The 16,878-nt window shown below is 40.7% G+C and overlaps 1 protein-coding gene across 1 annotated transcript; it reads right to left on the bottom strand.

Annotated features, from left to right (window-relative positions):
- Positions 1-11,409: 11,409 nt before the first annotated feature.
- LOC103409766 (chaperone protein ClpB1) lies at positions 11,410-15,635 on the bottom strand. Its single transcript, XM_008348559.4, has 7 exons — positions 15,331-15,635; positions 13,623-14,809; positions 13,322-13,503; positions 12,572-13,194; positions 12,205-12,484; positions 11,924-12,121; positions 11,410-11,830 (listed from the first exon to the last, which is right to left on the bottom strand). Exons 2-7 carry the CDS (start codon positions 14,773-14,775, stop codon positions 11,528-11,530), a joined length of 2,739 nt encoding a protein of 912 aa, XP_008346781.1. The 5' UTR covers positions 14,776-14,809; positions 15,331-15,635; the 3' UTR covers positions 11,410-11,527.
- Positions 15,636-16,878: the final 1,243 nt, after the last annotated feature.

Raw genomic sequence — 16,878 nt, 5'->3', positions numbered from 1 at the left:
TTCGTCAGGAGAAACGTGGGCTGCTCCCAAAATAAGAGGTGAATAGGATCAAGGCGGATGCATTGGCTCGTCCAATCACCGTTGTGGAGCCTGCTGCAAGTGAAGGTGGAAAAAATGATCTTCCCTGCCTGCTTAAGAGATGCCGGCTGAGAAAAAACTAAAGACTTCTTTCGCTGCTTATGCAAAGGATGAAAAGTTGATTGCTGCTTATAATCAAGTGATCCACTTCAAGAGAATCGTCGATAGGCTTGAACCCCAAGTGTTGGAACTTCAAGGTGTACTGAAGATCAACGAAAGTTTGAAGAAAGAAGTGGATGAGCTGCAGCGCGTCCATGTTGGTATTGGTGAAGTAGTTGGAGAAGTTGGTGCCTAGGCTGGAGCAGTCGGGGGTGATGCCGCTGCTAAGAGCTTCACGGCTGCTAAAGGTGTGGCGACCGAATAGTCATGGGATGTCCAGGCTGCTAAAATGTAGTCATCTAGGTAGCCTTTAAGATTTTCTTTGTTTTTCCTTGTAGCTCTTGTTTTGCTTGAACTCCTTCGGCCTTTGCTAGTCGTTTATAAACATGTTTTCCTTAGCTTTTCTTCATTTTTGCTTCTTTTGTTCATGCCCTAACCTTTAGACTTGATAGACCAGTGGCAAGCATGCTACTTTTTTATAAGCAGACAAGCTCGCGTAGCCTATGCAGCCGTAGGTGTTGGTGTAGAACTTTGCAAAGTTGTTAGCCATTGGGTTGGCAGCCGGATGCCTTACTTACAGAAGCAGACAAGTCCGCGTAACCACTAGGCTGTTAACCTTGACTTTCTCCAATTCCGTACGTTGCGTAGCAAGTATCACAACACTTTATGACTTGGTGTAGGTCATTCCGCGCTTGGCAGAGGTGAAGCTTATCGACTACGTAGCATGTCGGCAGTGGATAAAACTTCGTATATGCGTGCTAGCTTGTTTAACCTTTCACAAGAATGTGCGGTTGTATAAGTCTAGTGCGGCTTTACTGCTCGAAGGGCAAGCCGTAGGCAGTCTTCCGGAATCCGTAGGCTACCTTAGTGCACTCGGTAGCAGCTTTAGGATTCCAGGGCAGCCGTCCATCGGATGTACTACGTAATGTGCCCTCTCCGTCTCTAGGGCCCGGTTCCCCACGGATTAGGCCAAGAGACCCAAAATCCTTCAGTTAGCTAAGCCTTGAAAAAGACCATTGCGGTTACTTCTAGAAATCCCGGCGCAAGCCATCGTGCATCTAGTTATACTATGGCAGCCCGGCTCATCCATATCTGGATATTCGGAGTGTAGAGTTTATCCTCCCGTTCTTGGAGAGCTGACCCATGTGGGTGTCGGGGAATTGGTTTACCCTCTCGCGTTGGAGAGCAATTAGGTTACCCTCTCGCACTGAAGAGCATGGTTGGTCCCTCGGAGGGCGCAATTCCTGCGGTAAGTCCCTAAGAAGGGCGCGGTCTTCTTTTGAAGTGCAGGAGTGATCAATTGTTGTAAGCATGCAGCCAAGCCAAGTCGTGATTACTTCTGAATTCCTCATTGAAAAACGAGTTGAACGAATGAGAACTTAGATGTAAGGTAAAAACTACATAACAACTGGATAATCCTCAGCTGGTGAGGTAGTGCCCGTCGAGCTGCTTGAGTCTTCGGGCTTTGATGTAGCGAGAGGTCACACATGGTACTTCCTCAGATTGTAGGCGTTCCACTGTTTTTCGATCTTTTTGTCGTTTTATGGTGGCGAGGGTGTAATTGTTCTTGCCACATACTCTGCTGATCTTGTACGGACTTTCCCATATATGATCTATATTTTTTGAGCCTTTTCTGCTGGCAGTGATGAAGGTTTTTCTTATGACTAGATCTCCGGGCTGGAATTTCCGGATCTTAGCCTTTTTGTTGTAGCTGGAGAGGAGCTGATGCCGGTAGGCTACAATGTGAGTGATAGTCTGTTCACGCCTCTCTTTTGCTAGATCTAAGCTTGTGGCCATCTTTTTTCGGTTGCTCATCTTTTGGTTGTGCGATATGCCCATAGACATCCTTGGAGTTCGTCTGGCCATTTTCTTTTCTTATTGGTGGGGGATTTCTTGTGGCAGTCGAGGATCATCTTAGTGGATGCTTTGGCCCGCCTATTGCCTTGAGGATATCTTAGTGTAGACATGTGCTGCTTGATGCCATATTTTTGGAAGAACTTCGCTAAATCTTTGCCCACGAATTGTGGGCCGTTGTCGATGATGATGGATTAAGGGATGCCAAATCGGCAAATGATACTCCTTCATATGAAGCGCTCTATGTCCGTCTGAACCATGATCGTCATGGGCTCTGCTTCTACTTATTTGGTGAAGTAGTCGGTTGCCACGATCATCATGCCTTTGCCCCTGGTAGTCTGGCTGGTGATTAGCTAGGACTCAGAATGAATGGAAAGCTTTTTCACCACCAAGTCTTTTGTCATTCGAAGGTTTGCTAGTGGGGCTTCGTACTCTGCTTCGTTGTTAGATGCTTTGAAGCTTAGAGTGATCGCCTGCTTGAGCATTGAAACGTCTGGGGTGGCAAGAACCACGGCTGCTCACGAGCCTTCGTAGTTGGATGCGCCGTCGACATGCAAACTCCAGAAATCTCCATTGAGGGAGCAGGTGTGGCTAAAGTGTGTTCGGCTGCCTTCGGGGCGTCGTTGGGCCAAGTTGTTGCATTCGTCAGAAAACTTTGCATCTGCCAGGGTCTACGCCTTTATCGTCGCCGGTTTGGATTTGGCGGAATAGTGCGTCATGATGATGACTGCTTGCGTTTGAAGGTAAAACTTAAGCTTTTGGGTTACAACAATTATCGCCAAAGTTAGTTTTTGAATTTTTAATAGCATCGAGGAAAGCTTTTGAACTGTAGAAAACAGGTAACTGTAGAATACAGGTAGTCGGGCCCCCAGCTCTTCTCGCATGATGGTAGAGCTTATTGCTACTTTAGATACTGTCAAACATGCGAATAAGTCCTCCGCTGCTTCTAGGGAGGTGATGTCGGGTACTTCTTCAAGTCCTTGAATATGCATTGGCGAGCCTCATCCCAAAGTGCATGCTTCTCTGCCAAAGCAAAAGAGTCTGCCAGAGTTAGATCTTCTTTCATGATCAATTTTCCGAATAGCGGGTGGTCTGCTGGAAGTCCTTTTTGGAAGGCTGCTCTAGCTATCGAGTCGTTGCATCTGACTATTTTTGCCTTCTCTACTTTGAACCTCCTCACATAGTCGCGAAATGACTCATTTGGGTTCTTCTTGACGTTGAACAAATGGTCAGACTTCTTTTTGATCGAGGGATATGATGAATATTCTTTGGTGAAAACCAAATAAAGTTCGTAAAAATTCCGGAAGGATTGTGGCGGCAGGGTGTAGAACCAATCTTGCGCCTCGCCTTGTAGAGTGGTGGCGAATATCTTGCACATGAGATCATCGTTGTTTCGATAAAGGATCATTGCGCTTCGGTAGCGCTTTAAGTGTCTCTCCGGGTCTTCATCCCCTTTGAAAGATGTGAAATGTGGCATGCTGAACTCGCGTGAAAGCTCTGCCTGCTCGATCTCGTCCGTGAAGGGTGACCTGCTTATGTTGGTCATGTTCCGTCGTAGTGCCTCGTCGGTGACCTCGTTGTGTTGGAAATCATGCAATCGCTTGGTCAAGAGTCTTTCTACTTCTTCCTGAATTTGCCTTTGTTGGGAGTAGCGGAGCTCTCGGTTGCCCCCAGCCATGACTTGCTGGTCTAGGCTGCTCTTCCATGTGTTTGGCTCGTCTATGCCGCGGATGCAGTGCATGTGGTGCGTTCCTAGCAGGCGAGCGAGTTCTTTGCAGGCTGCTCGTTGAACTTGAGCTGGATTGAGTGACTGCTTCTCTCCGTCCGTCGTGCTGCCTACTCTGATGTGAGGTGGATGATGCTCCTTGTGGGCTTAGCTGCGAATGGACACTTTTCCCGGAAGGTTGCTCATGTTGACTATCAGAGTATGACCCCAACCGTGAATGTATGCTCATCCGTGGGCCTAGTCAAGAGTGCATGCTCCTCCGCGTGCTAAGACGAGAATGTACACTGCCCAAACGTTCGACTCGTGGCTGGTCGAGTGGCTGCTTGTCGGGACGTTGCTGGAAAGGTCCGTCTGCCCTTGTCCTACTTCGGGATACCTCGTCCAGGGCACGTTGGATCCCGATGCATTGCAAAAGTTGATTCACCAAGGTTGTCTGTTGTGTAAGGGCGCTCGTCAACTCTATGACTTGTCGAGACAAGTGTTGTTCGCCATTTGGATTGGAAGAGCTTGGAAGGAATACGCCTTCTTGGGCAGTGGAAGGATGGTAGACTCCGGGCGCAAGATTTAAGTTGGGAAATGTCAAATCCACGAAAAAATATGGTGAGAATGCCCCCGGCTCGATGGTAGGTCCAGACAGTTGAGATAGTCTTGGGCCGACTTGGGCTGCTTGGAAAGCCACAGGAGCAGGCTGGGCCACGAGAGCAGGCTGGGCCTTGAGAGTGGGCTGGTCGACGGGAGCAGGCTGGGCCACGGGAGTGGGCTGCTCGTCGGGAGCAGGCTGGGTCACGAGAGCAGGTTGCTTGGCAGGAGCAGGCTGGGCCGCGAGAGCAGGTTGCTTGGCGGGAACAGGCTGGGCCATAGGAGTGGGCTGCTCGTCGGGAGTAGGCTGGGTCACGACAGCAAGCTGGGCTGCGAGAGCAGGTTGCTTGGCGGGAGCAAACTAGGCCACGGAAGTGGGCTGTTCGTCGGGAGCAGGCTGGACCATGGGAGTGGGCTGCTCGTCGGGAGCACCGGCCACGAGAGTAGGCTGCTCGTTGGGAGCAGGCTGGACCACTGGAGTAGGCTGCTCGTCGGGAACAGGCTGGACCACGGGAGTGGGCTGCTCATCGGGAGCAGGCTGCTCGGAATGTGATGCACATGGGTGCGAGACTTGGGCTTGGCTTGGAAACGCGTTGAATTCACGTTGGGCTTGGAGTGACATGGCTTGGGTCGTGGCCTTGGTGCCGTTAGCCTTGGATGGCACGGCTCGAGCCGTGGTGAAGGCACCATGGACCTCGCCACGGGTGGCTACCGAGGTAGCCACCGTGGTAGTTCCCATGGTGGAAACTCGTGGTGGTGGTGCTGCTCCACTTATTGTCGCATTTAGCCTCACAGATCTCCGCAATCCCATTTCTTGAACATTAGAATTTTCACTTGTGGAATTTTTTAAATTTCTAGCCATTATATTTTGCTTATACGTTTTATCAAAGAACCTTTGCAAGTAAAAAATTCTAATAATAAGAACGTATGAAAAATATTCAAATGGATTAGACAATAAAGAAAAAACTTTTTTGTGCGAGAGTCTTCTACGAGTATGGATTTCAACTCTCAATGAAAGCACCAATTTGTGGATGCAAATTTCTTCCTACTTGATCTTGGACAATTTTGCACCTACAAAACAATTAACACCTTAGGTTAAGGCCAAGAGCCTCACGCGCCCACGATGAAAGGGGGGACTTTGGCCGAAGAACCTCCGATGCCAAAGTTAGAATTTAGAGAGAAAGAGTGTTTAGAGAATTTTGGGATTTTTGCCAAAGTGTTGGAATTGATTTTTGGAGAGGATAGGTGCCTATTTATAGGGTTAGGCCTTGCCCAATTTTGAATAAAGGTAACCGGCCACTAAAGGGTTTTTTTTTTTTGGTTCAATTTCATGTTTAATTAGCCAATTTATTGGCTAATTAAATATGAAAAGAATAAGTGGGTGGTTATAAAAATAAATGACTATTTTAATAAGAAAAATGGGAAAGGTGAGGATGAGAATGGTGGCCGGCTTTGACTATTAATTTGGGTGATTTTATTGACTATTAAGGATGATTTTAGGAGATATGGTAGGTATATATTATTTAGCTAATTAATTAGCTAAATAATGAAATAGAAAATACTAGGTTTTGGAAAATACCTTATAGAAAGGATTTGATGAAAGATGTTTTTAATTGTTACCTTTTTTGGGCACTTTTGACTTGATTGAAAGATGATTGCCCACTGCTCGCGGTATGCCTCAAGAGTATTTTTGTTCTCTTTTGTCCAAAAAACCACGTGGCGCCTAGTGAATATTTTTGGCTCCACAAGTTCCACATTGACCCGGAATCAAATCATGCAAGGACTTATAAGAAGTTGAATTACTTCCCATATTATCAATAAATTTATGATGAAACCCAACCTTCTTCACCGATACTATATTCAATTGTGAACAAGCAATTTAAAGTAATTGAACAATGACTCAAGAGATTCAAAGTTTTTATACACTCAAACAATACAAGACTTTCATTCTCGAATGTACGATACTTCGCCATTCAAATAACTTGTAATATTCTATAACTGATATGTGCACTGGAGGTTCTTGTTCATTAAATCTTTAATCAACAGATATTTGACTCCCTTCATTATTCATCGGGATCATACACTGAAATATAATAGATTTTTTCAGATACATATAATCAAAGGAAAACTAATAAAAATTATTTGAAAACTTTAAGTTTTAACGAAAATGACAAAAATACGTTGTAAGTAAATAGTATCAATATTAACTTTTTAAAGTAAAAATATAATTTTTTATTAAAATAAATAGTATCAGGAGTTTTTCGTTAAAACTATATGTAATCAAGAGGAAAGCTAGTTTACAATCACCATCGTCAAAGAATAGCTCAGTCATGGTGTCTGTTCTTTAGGGGCTATCTAAGAGCAACTCCACCCATGGAGCCCTCCCCCCTGGCAATCCACTATTCAATCCACCATATTGAACAGTAACTGCCTTAAATGAATAGTAATTACCATTAATGAACAGTAATTGCCATTTACATCTCCACCCTTGGAACCCTCCCCCCTGTCAATAAGCAATAAAAATAATAGTTTTTTATGTTTGTTTAAATAATAAAAAATTACAAAAGCTATCTCTCTCTCTCTCTGACACAAAAAAAATAAAAAATTACAAAACCCTCGGGCCACAGGCCCGTCGACTCCCCACCCCCCTTCGCTCGACCTCCCACCCTCACTCGGGCCCTTCCCCGCTGGATTTGCTCCCACCGGCCCGAGGGCCCTTTCTCCTCGCCTGACGCCCGAGCAACCAGCAAGGCTGGAGTTGCTCTAACTAAACGATCGGACTGATGTCCCTGCATGGATGCCGACAATGACAGCGTACTTACAAACACAGTACAAAAAATTCAGCAAGCTACTTTTACAGGATAAAAGATCTAGAAATGATCTCTTTCCTATATTTGGAAGGAAGATAGATTGTCTGCCCTCCTATTTGGGTGTCTTTCTCGACCTCTCTTATTTGTACGGTCACAATTAAGTTACATTAACATTTTATATTCTTATTATTTTTTATCTTATTATTTCTATAAAAAAATTAATATAAAATGTTGACGTGACTTAATCGTTACAAAATAAGATGGGATAGAAATGGCATCCAAACATGAGGGCATACAATCTACCTCCATTTGTAAGTGTGGTTACAGGCTGAACACGAAGATATGGAACACGTGGCTTCAACTACAATGTCCCATGCAACTACATTTGAATTTGCTCAACTTGGATCAAGTTGTTCGAAGACAATTTATTTCTTTCAAAAGAAAAATAAAGATTGGGGTTTCAAAATTTTAAATTTTAATAAAAAATCATGTAAATTTTTTATTTAATAGTTAGAACAAAGTTCAATCTAAATCAGTCCAATCAATATACTCCAACCAAAATACCTTAATGAATTTTCAGTTTTATCCTTGACAATTTTTAATTCTTCTGTTGTTTTTTTATAAAAAAAAACGATATTATCTACTCTAACCGTTTGGTACGTGGGATAGGACGGAACGGAGTGGGACGAGTTGTTCCATCCCACGTTTGGTGGGCTTAAAACGGGTGGAACGCGCTGTTCCACATGACGAATTTTGGGTGAATTTTCGTTCCACATCACCTCCCTGGAACGACTCGTTCCACATCCGTGGAACACAAAATTATAACCTCTCCGTCTCCTTCTTCTTCATCCTTGTTTCCATTCGAGGGCATCTTTGCTCCATCTCCGTTCCATTCCGTCTCGTCTTGTCTCGTCCCGTCCTGTCTGCATACCAAACAATAGAAAGGGAATGGGCCTAGCAGCACAATGAGCTAGCAATATTATGCTTCAAATTTGCCTTTTTGGTGAGAATCGAACTTAAAATCTCTCACTTATAAGTAAAGAAGAATATCACTAAACCGTAATACTAAATGATTTCTATTGTTAGTTTTCCGTATGTTAGTCTTCCATTTTAGCTACTGCAGTAATCAGCACCATCTTCCACACAAAGGCCCAAAGGCCAACCCGACTCATATCAAACCCTTATTTTATATTTAAAAGCAGAGGATATGATTTGCGGGAAAAATAGAGAGTTTTAACGAAACACTCTCGTTACTGTTCATTTTTAATGAAAATGATATTTTTACTCTAAAAAGTCACTCATGTTACTATTTACTTACAACACTTTTTGTCATTTTGATTAAAACTCAAAGTTTTCAAACCATTTTCATTAGTTTTCCTTAAAAAAAAAATCAATCAATCATATTATACAATTGTTGCTTGCTACCTGGCATCTCATGAATGGCAAAGGCCAAAGTCATTAGATTATTAGGTTTCCCCTGTTAACCCAATAACATAAAATATATATATATATATATATATATATATATATATATATATATAATCAATACAAAAATTTCATCCAACATGCCCTAACCAAAATCAATGTGAAGCATGCAACATTTTGTCAACGTTTAAACTAATAAGCTGGATTTTGATCCCTAAAACAACGAGGTTTCAAATTATAAACTCGGGTTTGAAACTTGAAAATTCTTATGATCTTGCACCAAAACACCCTGCCTCACTAATTTGGTATTTGTTTATTCAGAATTCAGTAGATTATAATTAACGAACTTTATTTAACCTTAGATTAGACCTACCTATAAGAATTGCTTTGTCTTTTGATTGTGTATCATATGAATTGGTGAAGAAGATCAATGAAATCTTGTTGTACATGTCAAGGTTTTGGAGGATGTAGTAGAAAACAACTTATATAAAATGAGTTTATTTTATCGTAGCTTATCATATTGTGGTTTTGTTTGGTTGCTACAGTCAATCAATTTTTTTTTCAACTCGTGCATTAACCAATTGGTCCTTTCATATTCCAGTGTTCTTTAAACAATCAATTTTGTTTTTAGTTTGATCTGCATTTATAATTGTGAACTATGATGAGTATAGCTTTTTTTTTCTTAGTATACGGATGAGTATAGCTTGTGTAACTTAAAAAGTTAAGAGATTGATTGGTTTTTTCTTTGGTTAAGACTAGTGCTTTTATTTCATACATATATACATTGTTCTCAGTTTTTTTTTGTAGTTTTTGAAAACAAGTTCGAAATAGTCACATTATTTCTGAAACCGAACCACAATAACCTGCACTATTTCTATAACTACAACAAAATTACGCACTATTTCTGAAAATTGAACCAATATAGCCCAAACTATTTCTGAAACTGAACCAAAATAACTCACAAATTTGAAATTACTGCAAAATAACTCACACTATTTTTGGAATTATAGCAAAATAACTCACATTATTTTTGAAATTGAACCAAAATAACCTACACTATTTATGAAATGGAATAAAACAAACATTATTTTTTAAACTACAGCAAAATAACCAATGCTATTTCTGAAACTAAACCAAAATAACTCACATTATTTCTGGAATTACAATAGTGATAGTATGGTGTTTAGTTTAAAAATTGTCATTTTTCAGTTCTACAAAAAGTCAATGTTAATTAGTTCTAGAAATAGTGGTAGTGTCAATGCTAAGTTCTAAAAACAGTGGTAATGTTCAGTTCTTGAAATAATGTTCATTTTTAAGGTTTTACATTTTGGAGACATTTCATGTGTTTATAATTGATAACTTTATTTACTTATAGAAATATATTTAACTATTTGATTTTTTTTCTTGAAGAATTTCAAAGTATCAATTTTGTATAGTTAACCCAAGAAAAAATAAACATAATTATTCAAGATGATTAAATGGATAATCATCATCACATCTCCACCACTTGGCCTCTTCCAGAATTTACTTGCACATAACCAAAAAAAATAAAAAATTGAAACAGAAATAAAATGGAAAAAGGAATCAGAAATAGAGACAACCATTAACAAGCATCAAATCTGTTGATGCTTTCTACTCATGAGGCTTTAATTTTTGTCTATCTATCTTGTATTTTGTCTTTTTCAATAACTTTCAAGTCCTTTACATTAAATAAAGTTATTAACTTATTAGATGGTTTTTTGTTAAAACAAACTTAAGCCAAGCTCTTTTCATTAAAACTCAATTCTTTTAATTGGTTATGAGGCTTCAACTACAACGTCTCAATGGAACCATTGTCTCTCGTTCGAAGGCATAGCTTGTATTCATGTGTTTTATATTTGTTTGGAGTTTGCTTGACTTAGTTTGATAGAGTTTTATTGAATAATCGTGTAGAGAGTTTGCTCTAAGATTTAGCAAACCCGTTACGTTAGTTATTTTGGGATGGTCGTATCAATCCTATAAAATATTTCTGGCTATAATCATGGTAGTTGTGGTAAAGTAGGCATGGGTTGAATGTACAAGCCCACAAAAAATAGATGATGCGCCCAAACAAGAAATCTAAGAACACCTGTAATGATCAAATGTTACTTATCACATATTACATATCTTATCTATATCATTATAATAGAGATGGAGCCCACCAACACATCTAAAGGATAAAGCTTAAAAGTTTAAGCCATAGAGGGTTATCTACATTTTTCATGACAATTTTGATCAAATCTAAAAACTCTACGCGGCAGAATATTAGATATTATAGCATTGGCGACTCATCTTCCTTCACTTATTTCTTCATACTACTCTCGTGGGACCAAATCACTAGACATACAATTGACAAGAAAATAAACAATTCCTCTAGTGTTGTAATAATTGTGCGTATCAACTCGTTCAATGTTATAATTAACGCATCAAGTATCCCGCTTGAAAAATACTTTCCCAAGAATAAAACTCAAAAGAATTAATGAAGCCACACATGTGGTGTAGCATTTGTTTATTAACTTATTTCTGCCATATGGAATTAATGAAATTAACTTGCTTCTAGTTTTATTAATTTAATCAAATAAGGTCCCTTTATTGTGTTCAAGTGTGAAGAAATCCAGCTAAAAAAAGGTGGACTGCATATAACATAAATTTTAGCATACATTCTGACGAATCACATATGAATTTTAATCGTTAAATCTTTGATCAAGTCCAATAACAAAAAGACATAACTAAATTTTGTCAAGTAACAAAAGATATAACGACTTAAAATTCCGGCCGCATAAGATACACCGAAGCACAAAAAAAAAAATTTCGTACGGATTACGAATACAAAGTTTTTATTATACAAGAGAAACTCAAAAACAACACTCTTAAAACACTTGATGCCGGAACTGTTCTGCATTTTTCACTATCTTTTCACGAGTTTAAGACGGAAGGTTTACTCATCCATGTCAACATCTTCATCAATTTCCTCAATCTTCATCTTCTTAACAGCCTGTTCTGCATCAGACCTTGGCCCGTTGGCATTCGAGACCTGGATCAACACATCCGACTTCTGCCCTGTCGCCGCATTGACAAGCCCTCCGTTCTTCTCAACCCGGTACAGCAGCCCAGTTCCCGTTGGCGCTACATCTACGAACACGGTCGAGTTTTCATCTATTTCTTCTCGCACAAGCATCCGCGACAACTCCGTCACCACCCTCTTCTCGAGCCATCTCCGAATAGGTCTAGCACCGTAAACCTGGAAGGGGAAATGGAGTACTTGGTTAGCATTACATATCATACAGGAGTGAAGCAGAAGAAAAGGTTTTGGATTCGCGAAGCTGATACTTACGGGATCATAACTCTCGTCTAGAATGTAATCCAATGCTCCGTCTGTAACTGCCATCGCGACGCCCCTCTCAGCCAGTCGGACTGCAACATCTTTCATTTGCAGTCTGGCAACCTTCCTCAGTTGATCGCGAGAAAGAGGATCGAACACAACAATCTCATCGAGACGATTCAGCAGCTCAGGCCTGAAGTGCTTTCTCACCTATTCAGGAACCAAACTTGTTAAGTATTGAAAGAACCAAGCGAAGCACGATAATTCAGAATTATGGTAGCCAAAGATGATACCTCTTGCATAACTCGATCACGCGCAACCTGCATCGAACACTTGCCCATCAAACCGGAGAGGAGATGTTCTGCCCCCAAATTCGAAGTCATGATGATCACCGTGTTTCTGAAATCAACTGTACGGCCTTGTCCATCAGTTAGTCTTCCATCATCCAGGACTTGGAGGAGAGTGTTGAAAACGGCGGTGTGGGCCTTCTCCACTTCATCAAACAACACAACGCTGTAAGGCCTCCGCCTCACGGCCTCTGTGAGTTGCCCGCCTTCATCGTGACCAACATACCTGTAAAATATGAATGAGTCGGAGTTCATAATGCTGCAGCTGAGCTCACAAACATGCTTGAGTGAAGAAAACTACAAATGCACTTACCCAGGGGGAGCGCCAATTAAGCGCGAAACGGAATGTTGTTCCATATACTCGGACATGTCAATTCTGACGATCAGATTTTCGTCATCAAAAAGTTGTTCAGCAAGCGCCTTCGCAAGCTCAGTTTTACCAACACCAGTTGGACCCAAGAACAGGAAGGAGCCGGTAGGCTGTTGTGGCCTTCCTAGCCCCGCTCTTGACCTTAAAACCGCCTCGGCGACAGCTTCAACTGCCCTCTCTTGCCCCACTACTCTCTTATGCAACCTTTCCCCAAGTCCAATTAACCTTTCTTTGTCATTCTGGCCAAGCCGCGTGACAGGTATGCCAGTCCAACGGCTTACTACCTCTGCAATTTGTTCTGGTCCAACCGTCTCCGTCAAAATCAAGTTCTCGTCGGTACTACCTTCAAGTTTTGCAATGGTGGTTTCCACCTCCTGAATAGCGCCATAACGCAAGTCTGCGGCCCTAGCTAAATCGTATCTTCTTTCGGCCTCTGCTAACGCTACCAAGAGCTCTTCACGCTTCTGCTTAAGCTTTCGAAGCTCATCAACCCTTTCCTTCTCCTTTCTATACTTCATCACCAGCGGCTGTAGCTTGTCTCGCAGTTCATCGAGCTCTTTTCGCACCTAAGAATAAAATGGTAGAACAACCAACGTAAGAACAAAAACCATCTAGAAATTGAATAGAAAAAAATATCTGCGACTTCATCAGACAAATGTTCTCAAATCATTAAGTTATGGATGAAGTAATCACCTCGACAAGACGAGCTTTGCTAGCTTTGTCCTTCTCTTTCTCAAGTGCGTGAAGCTCAACTTCCAGCTGCATCCTCTTCCTTTCGAGGTTATCAATTTCTTCAGGCTGGCTGTCAAGTTGGACTCTCACATTCGCACAAGCTTCGTCAACTAGATCAATCGCCTTGTCAGGGAGATGTCGCCCTATAAAGCAAAAGGAAAAAGGAAAACTTCAGAACCAAGTAATTTTACACAAAATTAATGCTTCACAATCCCTAAACATAGAAAATTGACCACAATTATTAGCTATTTTTTATTCATACCTGTGATGTACCGGCTAGAAAGCTGTGCAGCAACAACAAGAGCTCTGTCCAGAATTCGAACACCGTGGTGACCCTCATACCTCTCTTTCAGTCCTCGAAGGATGCTAATTGTGTCCGGAACACTAGGCTCCGCCACGTAAACCTGCTGGAACCTTCTCTCAAATGCAGCATCCTTCTCCACATATTTTCTGTACTCCTCAAGAGTTGTTGCGCCAATGCACCTCAGCTGCCCCCGTGCGAGCATTGGCTTGAACAGGTTGGCTGCATCCATAGACCCCTCTGTCCTTCCAGCGCCAAGAACAAGGTGAATTTCATCAATAAACAGAATCACCTTCCCCTCAGCCTCTTCCACTTCCTTCAAAACTGCCTTCAACCGCTCCTCGAACTCCCCTCGATACTTAGCCCCGGCCACCAAAGCTCCCATATCCAATGCAATGAGCCTCACATCAGCCAGATTACTAGGGACATCACCACCGACTATCCTCTGAGCCAGTCCTTCCACCACAGCAGTTTTTCCAACTCCCGGCTCTCCGATCAGAACCGGATTGTTCTTAGTCCTCCTCGAAAGAATCCTCACCACCCTCCTTATCTCCTCATCACGGCCAATAACCGGGTCAAGCTTCCCAGCCTGCTCAACAAGGTCCCGTCCATAAGTCTTCAATGCCTGAAATGTAGTATCCCCTGAAGCACTCTCCACCTTCTTCCCTTCCTTCCCACGAAGCTTTTCGACTTCAGATTTCACTTTGGCCGTAGCAACGCTGGCTTCCTTCAGCAAGTCCCCAATCTGGGAATCCTCGAGCAGACCGAGAATCAACTGATCAACGGCCAGGTGTGTGTCCCCTCTTGTCTTCTGCGCTTTCTGTGCTCTCCTAATCACTTTGATGAGGGATGAACTGGCTGGGATTTCGTCCGGCGGAGGTGATTGAGATGGAAGCTTCTTCAGGGCCTGGTTGAACACCCTCTCTACGGACTTTGGAGCATCGGGATTGCCAGCGCCATTGGCGATGGCTTGGCTGAAAATGCCGCTGGGATCAGATGCCAACGCGGTTGCAAGATGGAGCGGCGTGATCTGAGCGTGGCCGGATTCCATGGCCAGGCCATGAGCTCCGGCAAGAGTCTCATTGGTCTTGTGAGTAAAGCTATCAGGATTCATTTTCCTTCACCAATTAATTGATACCTAACAAACACTGCAAAACATCATATGTGAGAAAATGAAAATTCAAACTTTTCATCTGGGTAACTTCCAATTCAAATAAAAATTAAAACTTCCAATCTGGATTTCTTTCATTTCAACTAAAAATTAAATTATTTTATCTGGGTTCTTTTGAATTCAACCTAGCAACACGTAGAATCATTGTTCATACTTTTCTCAATTTACGAAATTCAGATTTTCATCTGGGTAACTACGCAATTCAAATTCAAATTAAAACTCCCTATCTGGGTACCTTTCAATTCAACTCAACAATATTGAAATGCGAAAACAGAGCGTACAAATAAAACATAGAAACACTGATCATATTTTTCCCAGTTCACGAAATTCATCAACCTCTTCGTTTCTTTTTCCAAAATTTAAGAAATGCAGTGCTATGCAACTAACAAATATAAATTCGTTCAAAACCCAAAAACCCATATGAAATCAACTCTAAAAACTCAAGGCAACTCTAAAAACTCAAAGATTCACAGAAAGAAAGAGAAATCTTGGACGTACCTTGTAAGGAGGAAGCTGAAGCTTTTCTGCAACAATGGCGGGTAAATATATACAATTGCGTTTGAAGAATTTGAATTGGTATTTCTTCTGGTTGATCGATTGCTTTGGCCTGTCTGTGTTGGTTGTAGATAAACAGAGACGGGAAGTCGAAACGTTCTGATTTTTTCTGATGGATGCTTGGGAGAGTGTGGGAGAGATTTTAAGGACGACGAAACGACTGGCCGACACGAAAGCAACTAGAACATACCAGAGTCCAGACGAAGCGGGAAGCTTCCAAGGCGTTTTTCGTAACTTCCAGAATGTTCTCTTTTTTTTTTCTTGTTTTTTTTTTTTTTTTTGAAAATGTAAACGTCGGCTTAGGACGTATCAAGTATCATCGAGTAAGTTCCGCGGGACCCAACGTATCTAATTACGCAGCCCCTTTTTTTTTCAATTTTTTGTTAATTAATCAATTTTTTAATTATTTTAATGTCCATGTAAATCCAGATTGGCAAGTGACGCACTGATGCCTAGTCATTGTTCATGACACCAATCACAAGTTAATCGCTGTTTTAATGTATTGTTTAATGAATATATGGAAGTGTTTTAGAATTATCACTTTAAATACTAAATTGAGATGAAAAGAATTTTATACATGTAATGTTGAAAATCAAGAAATTTTAAGGTAGTAAATTGAGAATTACTTTAGTTTTTATTTTTTTTTATTTTTAACTAGATGAAGCCCACTAAATAAAATAAAAAAGAGATAAATTTTTGAAATGTCACATGAACATGTACACATTTTTCAATTTATCATATAAACTAAAACTTTAAGTAATTTAGCTTTTTGAAATTATTAATTTGTCATCTTTCCCTATCTCCGTTAAGTTTTCCATTCAATATAAGTCATGTGTCTCACACATGACTTGTGTTTAGGGTTATTTCAATCATTTAATACCTTACTTCCCTTTTATTAAGTTGTATTCAACAAAAAAACGGTAGGGTTTCGCAGGCCATGGAACAATATTTTTTATATGATAGTAATGAAATGATCATGCAATGCACTCTCTTCTAGCTGTTTCAAATATGTAATGATACACAAATGGGAGTTTGCATTTTAGCATGCCACGAAGACATAATTTCATACGAACTGTATAAATGAGAAATAAGTTGACGTTGTGTGTCATCAATGGAGTTGTAGATGCACATGTGCTAAAGAAAAGTAAAAAATTTAAGTGTTTGTACTAAATAAAAGTAAATAAAATAAAATAAACTTGTAAAAATATGTTAAATGACCTAAATAACCCTAAACACAAGTCAAGTGCTCGCACATGACTTATATTTAATGAAAAACTTAACAAAGTTAGGGTGAGATGACAAACTAATGATTTTGTAAAATTGGTATGACAAATTGTTTAAAATTTTAGTTTATATGACAAATTGAAAAATATGAACAAGTTCATATGTGTGACAGCCCGTCCCTAATTTTAAGAATTTTTAAAGTTTTAATAAAGGATTTTACAAAAATGCCCTTTGAAGGTACGTGCATTATTCGAGGTTAATCACCAT

Source organism: Malus domestica, chromosome 06, assembly GCF_042453785.1.
Source record: "Malus domestica chromosome 06, GDT2T_hap1".
Taxonomy (NCBI): domain Eukaryota; kingdom Viridiplantae; phylum Streptophyta; class Magnoliopsida; order Rosales; family Rosaceae; genus Malus; species Malus domestica.
The sequence above is the reverse complement of the archived record's forward strand: the minus strand, read 5'-3'. Positions and strand labels throughout refer to the sequence as shown.